The sequence below is a fragment of the Saccopteryx bilineata genome, chromosome 4 (assembly GCF_036850765.1).
Source record: "Saccopteryx bilineata isolate mSacBil1 chromosome 4, mSacBil1_pri_phased_curated, whole genome shotgun sequence".
Taxonomy (NCBI): domain Eukaryota; kingdom Metazoa; phylum Chordata; class Mammalia; order Chiroptera; family Emballonuridae; genus Saccopteryx; species Saccopteryx bilineata.
The window spans coordinates 2944259-2959249 of record NC_089493.1 but is presented as its reverse complement, the minus strand read 5'-3'; the positions used below and the strand labels follow the sequence as shown (position 1 = coordinate 2959249).

General features: G+C 52.7%; 1 protein-coding gene across 4 annotated transcripts in view; it reads right to left on the bottom strand.

Annotated features, from left to right (window-relative positions):
* Positions 1-14991, bottom strand: part of PPP1R13B (protein phosphatase 1 regulatory subunit 13B) — a 97412-nt gene that overhangs the window by 3278 nt on the left and 79143 nt on the right. The window contains exons 6-13 of one of the 4 annotated variants that reach the window (XM_066276423.1): positions 13749-13923; positions 12438-12634; positions 9553-9717; positions 6470-6650; positions 5216-5320; positions 3274-3443; positions 2409-2910; positions 160-932 (exon numbers count right to left, since the gene is read on the bottom strand). In XM_066276423.1, coding sequence (XP_066132520.1) covers positions 160-932; positions 2409-2910; positions 3274-3443; positions 5216-5320; positions 6470-6650; positions 9553-9717; positions 12438-12634; positions 13749-13923 — 2268 coding nt within the window. The remainder of the gene's footprint in view (positions 1-159; positions 933-2408; positions 2911-3273; positions 3444-5215; positions 5321-6469; positions 6651-9552; positions 9718-12437; positions 12635-13748; positions 13924-14991) is intronic. The other 3 variants (XM_066276424.1, XM_066276425.1, XM_066276426.1) reach the window with 3 other exon arrangements.

Genomic DNA, 14991 nt, shown 5'->3' with positions numbered 1-14991 from the left:
ACTGTCCCTCAGAGCCCATCTGCACGCTGAGCCTTGTCCCCGAGGCCTGATTCGCTAGGGGCAGGGACCAGCCTGCCCAGCACACAGCTAACACAGGTGGGTCCTCCACAGGCACCAGGTGACTAGGAAGCCGTGGCCCTGGCCTAGGATGACACCCACCGTGGAGGCTGCAGGCGGGGGTCCGACAGGAGGAAGTGATGAGGGGACTCGCTCTTCCCCTGGAGAAGGGGCCTCGGCCCCAGGGCTGGGAACCTGCTCCGTGGATGGGGCTGTGGCCACGTTGTTGTTGTTGTCCTCTGCAGGCTCAGCTGTCTGGGGTGTGGTCTGGGGGCAGATGAGCCCCTCTGGCTCAGGGGAGGGGAGCTTGTTGTCATTGGCATCTGAGGCAGGGGCGGGCTCAGCGGGCAGAGGGGGTGTGGGCTGCGCAGGGCTGGCCTCCCCGGGGTTCCCATTGGCGTTGGTGTTCCCGTTGTCCACGTCGGCCAGAGTGCCCGTGAAGTCCTGCGCAGGGCTGGGCTGGTAGAAGGGGGCGCCCTCCATGCCCCCAGCCAGGGTGTTGAAGCGCTGGTAGAGCAGCTTCTGGATGTTGGGCCCGCCGGGGCCCTCGGGCTCCGTGATGGAGCTGCGCTTCTTCAGGGGCCGTGGTGCGTTGGCCAGCTTCCTGCGTAGGGCCTCCAGGTCAGCGTCACTCTGGTAGCGCAGCGGGGAGTGCACGATGGGCGTGAGCTTGGTGGGGCTGAGGGGCCGCGGCAGGCTCTCCACAGTGCCCGTGGGGCCGTCCCCGGAGGGGGCCAGGCTGTCCTGCTCTGGCTCCTTCTCAGCGCTTTCTGCGGGTGGCTGGGGCTGCGATGTGTTCGGGGCCAGTGGCCCGTGAAGAAACGGCAACGGAGATGGGGACGTGGAACCAGATGGTAACACGGGCTTCCCATAGACTGGAGGGGACGGAGGACAGGAACATCAGCACCCTACAGGACTGGGGTCTTGTCACTACCACCACTGCTGGTTACATGAGAGATGGGCTGCGGGGTGAACCCTAATTTAAACTCTGGATGAGCCCCCTATTCAAAAACCTCACTGACCCCTTTTGGAACGTGGAATGTCTAACTTCTCAGTTTTTACAATTGGAATTCCAGAATTGGGGCTTTTATAAACGAAAAATTTTAAAGTCTGTGGACCTGATGTACTTGCCCCAGACAACCTGTCCTTTTTTCCTGGACAAGAAGAAAGCAGACTGAGTGGGATGGTATGAAGCACAGGCCACATCAGACAGCAAGGTCTGCCGGGTGGCCCAGGGGTGCTAGCAAGGGCTCCAGCCTCTCCCGTCCTGGGCCAGAGCAGGGGTCATAGGTTAATACGCTGCCTCCGCCTCAGAGGTCCCGGGGCATAAGGTGGCCAGGCACTCCCAGGAGTCCCTGAACTACAGGCCTAAACACTGTGGCCCACACCCAAGAACATCTGAGGAAGCCCAGCCCACACCTGGGGGGCAGGACCCTGCCATCTGGGTCAGCATCACCACTGACTTTAGTGGGCATGGAACTAGGCCCTGTTCTCTGACCTTCCCCCCTTGAATTCCTCAGCCCCCAGCGCCCATTACCCTCATCCAGATCCGGGCTTTTACCCCTGTGGACGCTGGTGGAGGCACCCAAAGCAGCAGACACCCCCTCTCACTGCCACCCTAAGGATCCGGCCCAGCTATGGCAGGAGGTGGCAGAGCCCTCACACCAGCTCCCTGAACAGCTCCTGCACAAGTTACCATGAAGCAAGAGAAAAAGGGGACACTTGGGAATCTCACCCTTCCCAGAGGCAGAATTCCTGAGAGGGGCTGGGAGGTGAGCCCTCAGAAAGAGTTGTGACCTCCCACCTGCAAAAGCCCTCTGCACTCATCTGTCACTATCACTCCCACCCACACGACACCTCAGGCCACAGCTGTGTAAGCACTCAGTTTAATCTGCATGGAGCCCTGGCCGGTTGGCTCGGCGGTAGAGCGTCAGCCTGGCGTGCGGGGGACCTGGGTTCGATTCCCGGCCAGGGCACATGGGGGAAGCGCCCATTTGCTTCTCCACCCCCACCCCCCTCCTTCCTCTCTGTCTCTCTCTTCCCCTCCCGCAGCCAAGGCTCCATTGGAGCAAGGATGGCCCGGGCGCTGGGGATGGCTCCTTGGCCTCTGCCCCAGGCGCTGGAGTGGCTCTGGTCATGGGAGAGCGATGCCCTGGAGGGGCAGAGCGTCGCCCCCTGGTGGGCAGAGCATCGCCCCTGGTGGGCGTGCCAGGTGGATCCTGGTCGGGCGCATGCGGGAGTCTGTCTGGCTGTCTCTCCCCGTTTCCAGCTTCAGAAAAAAAAAAAAAAAAAAAAAAAAAAAATCTGCACGGCATGTCCCCAAGTGTAAGGAGAGCACACACTCCTTGTACCTGCTTTCACAGACTTGTTTAAGGTGCTGTGCGCTGCCGGCTGGTAATTCTTAGGTGGCGTGGCTTGCTGGAGGTACACGGAGTATATGGAACTTGAGTTCACTGTCTGGGGTCCTTTCCTAGGGGATTGTGGCCTTGACCCTTTATCGGCCAGAAAGGGCCTAATGGCCACAGTCAGCGGGAGGTCAGGTTTGCCATCCGTGGCTGGGAAGGCAGGCGGCCCCGCTGGCGGGTACGTGGGGCTTGGCGGCACGGAAATCCTCTGCTGGATCTGCTGAGAGGAGCCTGGCTGGTGGGCGCTGCCCGCCGGGGGCAGCAGGCCAGGTTTCTGCCGACCGGGCAGGCCTGCACCGGGCCTGGGCAAGCTGCCCTCCTTCCTCCTTTCCAAGGAGTTTGTTGACCCTGGACCCATGGGTGCAGGACTCGGGTACGTCCCGTAGCTCGGAGGCAGCTGCTTGCTGACACCAGGGACGGGCGGCGGCACTTTACCCATCTCGATGCCCTAAATTCAGATGTTAAGAGAAACAAAGTTATCCTTTGAAAAGTTAAGCGTATTTCCATCTAGTCACAAGAGACTACAAAGTGGGACTCATAACCCTTCAAGTCGGCTTGTGACTGAGCACAGGTCACACTGGGATCAGACACAGTGGGCTGTCCTGTCTGCAACTCAACAACCCTGGCCAGAGGCCCGTGCCTGGCACCCTGCTCAGGTGCTTAGAGTCTGTGAACTCCTGGAGACTGGGTCTAATCTGAACACTGACCAGAATTACTTGCTTCATGACATGTCCTACCCTTAGATGCAGACAAGGGCCCAGGTGACTGGGTTAGGAGTCTGCGTGTGTTATAGGGATGACAAGTGGCCTACCAGCTTCTCCGGGGCTCCCAGAGCCGACAAGGGCACAGGCTGGCTGGAGATGGTCCCCTGCTTGAGAGGCCCCTCCGTGCTCACGTCCTTCCAGTCCACGCTGGCCATCTGCGTAGGTTTCACGGAAGAGCTAACATTTTGTTTTAATGTTGGCCAGTTTCCATCATTAGCTTGAAAACAACACAGAATTGAAGTCAAATTTTCTTGAAATTAGATGAGCCAACATAAAGTAACCCCGTTAGAAAAGAAAATCACGTTTTGGGACCTCACATTCCGATGGAGCAGCACTGCCCAGGCGCGGGCTACCCTCCCACACACCAGGCCAAGGACAGGCTCTGCAGGCAAGGCTTCGCCAGCGCCCAGTGGCTCTCTGTGCGACTCCAGCCATGACCAAGCCAGCAGGGGCCGAGGACTGCTGAGACACTCTCCACCCTCATTTAAATACAGGTAAAACCCATCAGATCAACACCAGTGAGTAAAATCGGCATTGGCACTTACTGTTCAAACACTACTTACAAATACATTTACATACAACAGTAAAGATTTTTCTTTTGACTTCATAACAGGTTTGACCTGTACTGCTTCCAGTATTAAAAGAATTCAACTTTAATCTGTTAGAAATGTCTCTCTATAATAACGCATGATCACGGGAGGCCGTACCAGGTCCCACTGATTGGAGGGGCAGGCTCTACTCTGCTGTAGTGATTAGAAAGCCAGTCAGCCCTGTGTTTTCAGAAAAGCCGCCGAGAAGCTGTCTTTACAGAGCATTTTCCAAACTGAGAAAGGGTGGCAAAGAATGGTTGGGACTTGGACTCACTCACATCTGTCAGGCCCGGTTCTAACCCTGACTCAGGCCTGCTTCTCTCCGCAGCTGGCACAGGGGCTGGACAAAATGGCAGACACCCCAGCCATCAGCCAGACGGGATGGAGAGAAATCAAAGGGGACTGTCTGAGCCTGGACGGGAACAGCACACCCTCGCCCCTCACGCCAGCGTGGCAGGCGGGCTAACCGAGGAGCAGCAGGAAACGCACTCTCCAATGCTGTAAGCAGGTGGAAGCCAAGGCCTGCGACTCACGGACAGGAAGAGTGGCTCTCACACATGCTCAGGGCACGGCTGGAGATGCCCCAGGGCGTGCAGGAGGATGAGCAGAGCCTTCGAGCGCCCTGGCTGGTTCCTTTTAGCGGCAGCCACACCGGCTTACCCAAAGCCGTGTCAGCCTCTGCAGCAGCACTGCCATCCTGTGTCTCCTGTTCCCTCCTGCACAGCTACGTCACCCCGGGCCCAGGGCCAAGCCACAAGGGCCCCAGTCCAAATGTCCCCTTGCTCCGTGTGGCCTGTCAGCCTACTCCAGGCCAGAGTGCTTTTTTCCTCCCCCTTATCCCTGAGACTGGGGAGCCATGGCCCAGAAACGACAGGCTCACCGGGGGCGCTCTGAGGTGGAAACAGCACAGGCTGAGGGAAAAGCAGAGCCGACTGCACTCTCCTGCCACAGGGGTGGGTTCTTGCGCCCTCTCTCAAGGTCACAGGGGATGTGGCCATCTGGGGGCTTCTGAAACCCCACAGCACCCCAAGGTTTTTATGGACATCAGTCATAGATGGACTGAGAAAGGACTGGGAATCTTTTTTCAGGATAAGGCAGGAGGTACAGGAGGAAGATCATTTATTTTTATCATAAAGGAACAATTATCTTCAAGCATGGATGGAAATTCTCATACTGAAGGAAGAAATGAAAAGCCACACAATGTACTCAGGAAATCATCTTAATTTGGTAAAAAGAAAAACCAAAAAACCCTCACGGTGCCAGCATGGCCCCAACCCTTACTGAACACGACTCAGCGTGGGTGGTCCAGCCCTTTCTCAGTTGGGAAAAAAGAACGGTTATTGATTGAGCAGTGTTAAAGAGGACCCAAGCTTCCCACGAGGCCTGCCAGCCAACATACGGTTCGTCAACGGGTTTGCAGAGTACTGTGCGGAGCCGCAGTCAGGCCCAACGTCAAGGTCTGACACTGTCCATGAGCCGGTCACTCTGGGTTTACCATGGCCATCTGTGGGACACGGAACCAGAACAGCCAACAGCATGGTCAGCGTCCCCACCGAGATTTCTTTCCCCAGATCCACATCTGGGCTGAGATTCTGCCCCCAGTGCGGGGAGATCCAGGTTTCCTGTGTCATCTCACAGCACAGTGGAAAGACCAAGGCCAGTGGTGAACTTCTGAAGGACATGTGCTTGGGGCCCTGGAAGGGTGTCTTCTCCTTGCAAACTGAGAGGTGGCCCCGCACACTCACAGAGAAGAGGGACTTGGGAGATGTGTGCAGCTCAGGAGGGGTTTACCATGAAGGTGGCTGAGAAGCGGACGGCTGTGCTAATGATCTGCCATTGGAAACAGACGAGTATCTGCTCCCACCACAGGGTGGTTCAGACTATAAATAACAGCTTATCAAAGAAGGCTACAATTAGAGGTTCACGCCGACCACAGACAGTTTGTATGCAGCTAAGCCTCGGTGGAGATGAGAGGGCTGGTGACATCTCCTGCTGGGGTCAGAAGGAGTTCCAAGCCCCACAGCAGGAGCAGCAGAGGTGTGGCTGCTCAGAGCAGGTGTCAACAAGACAAGAGAACATGAAGCAAACAGACGACTAGATGAGTCTACCGAGTCCTGAGAAACACCACTATACACATGCCTGACTCAGGAGAGTCTGCTCGGCGGTCGGCAGTGAAGGGATGCCGCAGTGACCAGGCCTGCACTGTGACTAGGAGCTATAGGGACTGTGTCCACCCCGGTCATGGCTCTCCTCTGCACTGTGCTGGTGTAACACCAGCTGTCCTCCTCTGCAGAAGAAGGAAGAGTCTCCATCGGCCAGGAAGCAGGGCTCTACGGGCACTCCACCAGGACTGTTATGCACCAGCACGGTGCTAGGGGCCGAGGCCGGTCACACCCCATGCACCAGTGGGCCGAGGGCCTAAGTTGATGGTCTATGGACTATTTGACTGATTAAGGCCAAGATGAGTGGGGAAAGAAGAGCCTTGCCACAGTGTCTGTGGGATGGTCACTGTGGTAGTACACCGCTACCAAAGGTGCCCCACAGACATGACGCCCCGGGGAGACTGAGGGTGCACGTGGGGCCTCTTCCACAGAGGAGAAGAGGCCTCCCCTTCCCGCTCACCTTCCCCCAGGAAGAGGGTCCAGCCACTTACCAGGTTTGGGCCTTCCGTGGGCAGCCCCTGAAGCCACAGTGAGAGACTGGGGTTTTATGGGGTCCCCCGGGGCAGAGTAGCTGCCTGCGCTGGGGACCTGGATGTAAGGTCCCACTGCAGCAACTCTGCCGGGCGTGCTCAGCGGTGACTGTGGTGATGACGTGCCATTTACACGGCTCAGCTACAAAAGGGGAGAAGTGAGAGTTAACATTCTCCTAAGTCTGAACGGCTCACTTACTCATTTGTACGGAGGCAACCCCATCGACCTGGAAGATGAGTGTCCAGGAAGCCCCCAACCCACAGTCCTGAGTGATCCTCTCTGATAACACCGATCATCTGGGAGCTCCATGCACACCAGGACTGCTCTCAGCACACTTCCACCTGTGTAACCCTCTCACCTGGGGGACGCCCTCCTTCCCCAGGGGCATCAGTCAAAGCCTGGGCTCTGAGCCTAGCTCCAAATCCTGTCATGGATCTTTGGCTGGAGTCCTATCTCTGCAGAAGCACTAAATCCTTCAAGGAGCTCCCTTAAGTATCAGCTAGAATGCACACAGTAACATTTATCTAGCCATCTATGATGGTTAGCTTTACATATCATTGTGGCTAGACCATGGAACCCAATCGGCCAAACACATCTAGATAGACAGGTTTTGCTGGGGGGGTATTTTCAGGTGAGATTAACATTTAAATCAACAGGCTGTTAGTAAAGAAGAGTGCCCTCCATAATGTGGGTGGGCCATACCCCATCAATTGAAGGCCTTATGAGAAAAAGACTGCAGCCCTCCAAGAAAGAAGGAATTTGCCTACAGATGGCCCTCAGACTCAAGCTGCAACATCAACAATTCCTGAAATCTTCAGGCTGTAGCTTCCATAACTGTGTGATCCAATTTCCTAAAATCCATCAATCTCTTCCTACTTTCACACATACACACCCCCAGTCTGTTTCTCTGGACAATGTGACTAATACACCAGAAATGAGGAACAATATGTAAGCAGGCACGGCATGCAGAGTGCATGTGCCCTCTTGGCCTCTGTGTTGCTAAGATCAAGAGGAAAACTGTTATCTGGGATCACAGCATTGCACAGATTAATCACCGACCTTTAAGCTCTTTAGTTTAAAAAAAAGGTAGATCTAGGCCCTGGCGACTAGCTCAGTTGGTTGGAGTGTTATACCGAAATACTAAGATTGCAGACTCAATCCCCAGTCAGAGCATGTACAGGAAGCCACTAATGAACGCACACCAAAGTACAACAACAAAGGAATGCTTCCCTCTCCCCGCCCCTTCCTCTCCCGTCTCTCTAAAATCAATCAATTAAAAAAAAAGTATGGATTTGTTTTTTTGTTTTTTTTTTTTTTTTCTGAAGCTGGAAACTGGGAGAGACAGCAGACAGACTCCTGCAGGCGCCCGACCGGGATCTACCCGGCACGCCCACCAGGGGCGACGCTCTGCCCACCAGGGGGCGATGCTCTGCCCCTCCAGGGCGTCGCTCTGCCGCGACCAGAGCCACTCTAGCGCCTGGGGCAGAGACCAAGGAGCCATCCTCAGTGCCCGGGCCATCTTTGCTCCAATGGAGCCTTGGCTGCGGGAAGGGAAGAGAGAGACAGAGAGGAAGGAGGGGGTGGCGGTGGAGAAGCAAATGGGCGCTTCTCCTGTGTGCCCTGGCCAGGAATCGAACCCGGGTCCCCCGCATGCCAGGCCGACGCTCTACCGCTGAGCCAACCGGCCAGGGCAAAAAAGTATGGATTTGTAAGTAAGAGACTTTTCACTGGAGACCACTGATCACAACAGCCACGGAGCCGGCAGTCTCCTTCCTCCTCTCGCAGCCATCCTGCCATCCCACCCAGGCAAAGCCCCCGAAGCTCCCAAAGTCCACACCTCCCCTCCTGAGAGCACCCTCCAAGCAACAGGAGCCAGCATGGGCACCTGACAAACCATGAAAGCACCAATTACTGAATGTGGTCAGGGGACTTTGGGAGTCCCTGTCCCAGCTTGCTTGGCTGTCTGAGCCATTCTCCACTCCAATCAGCTGACTTGGGCACTGCTGCCCACAAACCCTGAGCACCACCAGTGGAGAAAAGAGGAAGTGCCCATCCAGCCACGGCACACAGCAGTCCCCAATTCACAGCACACCAGCTCTCAGCACCAAGAGCAAGAGCACAACATGGGGATACCTGTCCGACAACAGGGAGGGGCAAAGTGGCCATAGGCCCAGGACATGGAGTATTATACAAAAGTTACAAGCAGCCTGACCAGGCAGTGGCGCAATGGATAAAGCATCTGACTAGGATGCGGAAGGACCCAGGTTCGAGACCCTGAGGTCACCAGCTTGAGTGCGGGCTCATCTGGTTTGAGCAAAAAGCTCACCAGCTTGAGCCCAAGGTCGCTGGCTCAAGCAAGCGGTTACTCTGTCTGCTGTAGCCCCACGGTCAAGGCACATATGAGAAAGCAATCAATGAACAACTAAGGTGCTGCAACGAAAAACTGATGATTGATGCTTCTCATCTCTCTCCGTTCCTGTCTGTCTGTCCCTATCTCTCTTTCTCTCTGACTCTCTCTCTGTCCCTGAAAAAAAAAAAAGAAAAGGAAAAGAGCCTGGGAATATAGGATGCTGTAGGCTACCAGCGTCACCACAATAAATTCAATTAAAAAAGAAAGAAAATAAATAAATAAAAGTCTGTTCAAGAGTTTACAAAGCCCTTCCACCTGGGTTCTAAGAACCTTCACAATGATTCCTGGGGCAAGTAAGACAAATCAGTTTACTGCAAGGACACAAGGCCACACAAGGTCGAGGAATTTGCCCCCGTGACACACTTAAAATGGCAGAGTGAGATCGAACCTTCCCCAGTGGACAAGGGACAGCCCACACAGCAATGGAGGGTGAGGACACAGCCGTGGCTGCCCATGGAGGTGGTTTTGATTCATGCTCCAGGAAACAAATGCCTCTTTGGGAAAGAGGACTTTCTTCTACTGCCACTTTTATGGTTTACTGCCAGTTTATGTTTCACCATCTGGCTGGACAGGGAAATGCCATTATGGCAAAGATGCACAATGCTGGGCTGAACCATCTACAGATTATCTCACAGAAATACTTTCTTTTCCACGTGCCTGGATCTTCTTCCCGTACAGACGCTCACGCAGCTCACTGATACGCTTGTCCATCATGGCCACCTCCATGTTGCGTTTATTTAAAAGTTCCTTCTGCTGCTGGAGTTTTGAATTCTGTTCCTGATTAAGCTGATTACGAATCTGCAAAACAGAAAATACAGTGTTTATGATCTGCATTGATTAAACAGTCAAATTCTCATTGTAAGGGAGATTAAAAAAAAAAAAGAAAAAGTAACTGAGTTCTTACGTGTATTTACATCTATGCGTTGTTGCTTGTGTGCTACATATTCACAGGTGCAGCACAGAGGAAGCCAGAACAGAGTTCTCATGGACCCAAACAGGAGTAAACATTGGCAAGCACGCATCCTCTCCTTAGCGTACAGAACGACTGCACCAGTAATGACCGTGGGGACCATGACTTCAATGACCAGTGCCCTGAACACGTCCTCCAGGTACCTAAGGCAAGGTGTCTGCTCTCTCCCACAGTCCACCCAATGAGACACCTCACTGTGGAAGCACGGGAAAGTCACACAGGATGGCCTCAATCACCAACCGGAATGTCCTACCATCTTAGTGGGCTGCACTAGCACCTTAGGTTAGTGGGCTGTAGCCAGCGTCTTAGGAAACGGTGCTGTGCAGACAGAAGGTGGTTCTGTCGTGCTCTCCTTCTCAGAGGCACATGTGTGTGCTAGCACACTGCATCTGTGTGTTAGACAGGGGGAACATGCTTTTTAACCTAGAAATGTTGTAGCTGGCCACCTTCCTGCTGTGTCCTCATAGCCCTGCTCTCTCTTCCTCTTTTTTTTTTTAAAGAACTTTTTAAAATTATTTTTATTTTATTATTTATTCATGTTTGAGAAGAGAGAGATAGGGAGAGAGAAGGGGGGAGGAGCAGGAAGCATCAACTCCCATATGTGCCTTGATCAGGCAAGCCCAGGGTTTTGAACCAGCGACCTCAGCATTCCAGGTCGACACTTTATCCACTGTGCCACCAGAAGTTGTGGCAGTCCAAAATGTTGGGAATAAGTAAATACAAGTAAATATAGTATATTTGCCACACCTCACCAAAAAATCTTTAAAAACCTTCCACTTTTAACAACTGCTTAAAATGTTAAAAATCATAAACTCGGCCCTGGCCGGTTGGCTCAGCGGTAGAGCGTCGGCCTAGCGTGCGGAGGACCCGGGTTCGATTCCCGGCCAGGGCACATAGGAGAAGCGCCCATTTGCTTCTCCACCCCTCCGCCGCGCTTTCCTCTCTGTCTCTCTCTTCCCCTCCCGCAGCCAGGGCTCCATTGGAGCAAAGATGGCCCGGGCACTGGGGATGGCTCTGTGGCCTCTGCCCCAGGCGCTAGAGTGGCTCTGGTCGCAACATGGTGACACCCAGGAGGGTCGCAACATGGCGACGCCCAGGATGGGCAGAGCATCGCCCCCTGGTGGACAGAGCGTCGCCCCTGGTGGGCGTGCCGGGTGGATCCCGGTCGGGCGCATGCGGGAGTCTGTCTGACTGTCTCTCCCTGTTTCTAGCTTCAGAAAAAAAAAAAAAAAAAAAAAAAAAAAAAAATCATAAACTCTTATATTTTATTTCTATGCATTTATTACAGAACTTAACAGCAACAAAGTGATTTTTCTTTCTGTAATTAAATATTCTCATTTCATGAAATGATATTTCTTCTATCACGTGCTAAAAGACCTGTAAAACTTGCTTCTGCTCGAAAAAGCACCCGTTGGACAACAACTGAGAAATAGAAATCTTGAGGGGTCTATGGACTGAACATCTGTGCTCTCCCAAAATTTATACGTAGAAGCCCTCATCCTCAATGGTATTTGGAGGTGGGGCCTTTGAGAAGTAATTTGCCTGAGGTCGTGTGGATGGGGATCTTATAAGTGGCCTTATAAGAAGAGGAAGAGAGCCTGACTTCTGGTGGCGCAGTGGATAAAGTGTCGACCTGGAACGCTGAGGTCGCCGGTTCAAAACCCTGGGCTTGCCTGGTCAAGGCACATATGGGAGTTGATGCTTTCTGCTCCTCCCCCCCTCTCTCTCCCTATCTCTCTCTTCTCAAACATGAATAAATAATAAAATAAAAATAAATAAAAAAAAATTCTTTAAAAAAAAAAAGAGGAAGAGAGAGCAGGGCTATGAGGACACAGCAGGAAGGTGGCCAGCTATAAGCCAGGAAAAGACCCCCACCCTGAACCAAATCTGCCAGCTCTCTGACTTTGGACTTCCGGCCTCCAGGACTGTGAGACATCAGTGTCTGCAGTTTAAGCCCTTCGGTCTATAGAATTTTTTTACAGCAGCTCACGCTGACTGAGACAAGGATTTAACAACAGGCACCTATTTCCTCAAGACAGTTTACACAGACATCCTACATATCACCTAAGGAGGCTTAATTCTTTACTAGTTCATTGTATTGCCGACTAGTTCGGTTCTGAGAACACTAAGTGAAAGAAGCCAGTCACAAAGAACACAGCGGGAACCCACGCGTATGAAATGTCCACAATAGGCAGACCTATAGACAGGAGATCCGTGACTGCTTAGGGCCGGGGGCCAAGGTTCTGAAGGGATGGCTAAGGGGCGTGGGGTTTCTTCAGGGGGTAATGAAGACGTTCTAATATTGTGGTGGTAGATATGGAAACCCTAAAAGATACAAAAACCACTAAGTTGTACTTTATATGGGTAAACTATACGTTCTATGAATTACATCTCCAAGCTATCAAAAAAAACCACATTGCTACTGAATACATTTTGGGCTGCTATATGTGAGGACCCACAGCTGGCCCCCGTGCCCGTGGGTCCCGGTGCATACTCAACAGTGCCTGAGAGCAGATGTTTCGGGCCCCCTGCCCGGACCCGGCGGTACCTGCAGCTCTTGGTACAGCTTCTTCAACTCCACGGCTGCCGGCCCTGTGAGCTTGCCGTTATAAGGCTGGAGCCCATTCAGTTTCCCCTTCTTCAGATCCTCCAGCTGCTGGCTCAGCTGGTCGACTCTCAGAATTGCAGTCTGCACTTCCTGCTTCTTTTCCTGGAACATGGCGCTGAATCTCTCAATCTCAGCAGCTGTAATTTCAGAAATAAAACAACATCACTCAGTTGATACTCTGTTTCTCATGGGGTTTTGTTATTTTTGTTTGGTGATGTTCCCTTCATGTCTATACATTTAAGTCAATCCAGCACTGCCTAGGGCTGGATTTGGAGAGAAGACTGTGACACACGCAATCCCAAATGCATCTCAGCAGCCCTGGGAACACATGCTGTGACTGCTCACACGGCAGACAGCTGCATTCTCACTCATTCGTGCATGCTCTCTCATCAGGGCCATCAGTCCAAAAGCGAGCTGGCCAAGCCACCTGGGACTCTCATGCACGCACCAACAGCCCCAGGCTCTGTGAGGCCAGGGCTACATTTTCACCACAACATGAAGCAGCCACTGGCTAGAGTAATAAAGGAACCAAGAGGACACACTCAACACAAATAGTACGAGGTAAAGCATTCGTATGGCTTATCTTAACCTCCAGATAAATTCAAGTTGTCTAATGACAACAGACTCTGTCTCTCTCTTTTTTTTTTGTTACAGAGACAGAGAGAGTCAGAGATAGGGACAGACAGATAGGAACGAAGAGATGAGAAGCATCAATCATTAGTTTTTCGTTGCTACACCTTAGTTGTTCATTGATTGCCTTCTCATATGTGCCTTGACCGCGGGCCTTCAGCAGACCGAGTAACCCCTTGCTGGAGCCAGCGACCTTGGGTCCAAGCTGGTGAGCTTTTTGCTCAAACCAGATGAGCCCGCACTCAAGCTGGCGACCTCGGGGTCTCGAACCTGGGTCCTCTGTTCTATCCACTGCGCCACCGCTCTATCCACTGCGCCACAGCCTGGTCAGGCTCAACAGACTCTCTTAATGAGCTGAGCCCAGGTGCAAAGGGTGGCCATTACAGTTGAAACAAGAGCATCTTCCTACTGCATTGCTGGGCTGGGAGTCCTGCGATCACTTAGCCTAACCCAGCCCGCCCATTCTCCTGGAGGGGACACAGCCACATTCAGTGCTCAGTGCACTGTCTACACCAGCCCAGACATGGGTGTGTGACTGAGTGTGGGACTGAAGGTGTGGGAAGCTGGGATCTGTCCCCCTCCACGCCTGGCGACCCTAGCGCGACGGCCCATGGCACGTACACAGGTTGCCATTCATAATTTTGCTGTAGTCCACCTGTCCCCTCATGGCACGGATTTTCTTCAGCTTATTTTCCTGGGCTTCGACCCGTTCTTTCAACTTCTGAAGCTTCTCATTTTCAGAGAGAGACTGCTGCTGATGGCGCTCCTGCTGCTTTAGAAAATGTAAACGCTGTTCCTAAAAAAAGAGGGAAACAGCTAATTTTGAAAACTGCAATGTACAATTTCTCTTATACAGTAAAAACCTGAAGTGGGTTCCAGAGTATAACCTATCTTCATATGAAAGAAACGCCTGAGGAACCTTGTACACACGAGACCACACAACATGGAGACGAATGAATGTGCGTGAACGGGTGCAGGGTGGGAAGCGGGGGAGAGGGGGTGTTCACAAGTGGGCTTCTCTCTGCTTGCTGATCTAAACCATCTGACATCACCGTGCGCCCGCAGGAAGCCTGCTGCAGGAGAAGGGAGGCCGGGTGCCCAGGCAGGGCATCTCAGCTCGTCCTGGCTGTGGGGCCCGGCCAGTGTCCTGCTCTCAGAGCAGGCCTCCTGCTGCTGCACAGTGGCTTACAAGGGCCCTTATTTAACCTAAAGGGAATGAGCTCTGACAGCAGGGGCCTGGCTACTGAAAAGGGCTGAGATCAGTAAGGAGATAAACCTAAAACCTAATCTGCTAAGTGACATCCCAGTCTAGGAAGTATTTGTTTTCTTTAGGATTAGCTTTTCTAAAACTAATGAAACATTTCATTGTCAAACAAGAACAGGACAATCCTCAAGTAAAAATACATGCAATACTCAACAGTTCTTTTCCCTATTAATAGGAACACATACCTTAAGGATAACAGTCAACATTAAGTCTCCATGGTCCCATGTATGTGTATAAAACATACCTGTGTGACATGCAGTCATTACACACTGCCCTCCAAAGGAAGCACACATGTAAATGAACTTGTGACTCACACTGCTGAGAATACCTGACAATTTTCTTTTTTTATTTTTATTTTTGTGACAGGGACAGAGACAGAGAGAGGGACAGATAGGAATAGACAGGAAAGGAGAGAGATGAGAAGCATCAATTCTTTGTTGCGGCACCTTAGTTGTTTGATTGCTTTTTTTTCTTTCTTCTTTTGTATTTTTCTGAAGCCGGAAAGGGGGAGAGACAGTCAGACAGACTCCCGAATGCGCCCGACCAGGATCCACCCGGCACGCCCACCAGGGGGCGACGCTCTGCCCACCAGGGGACGAT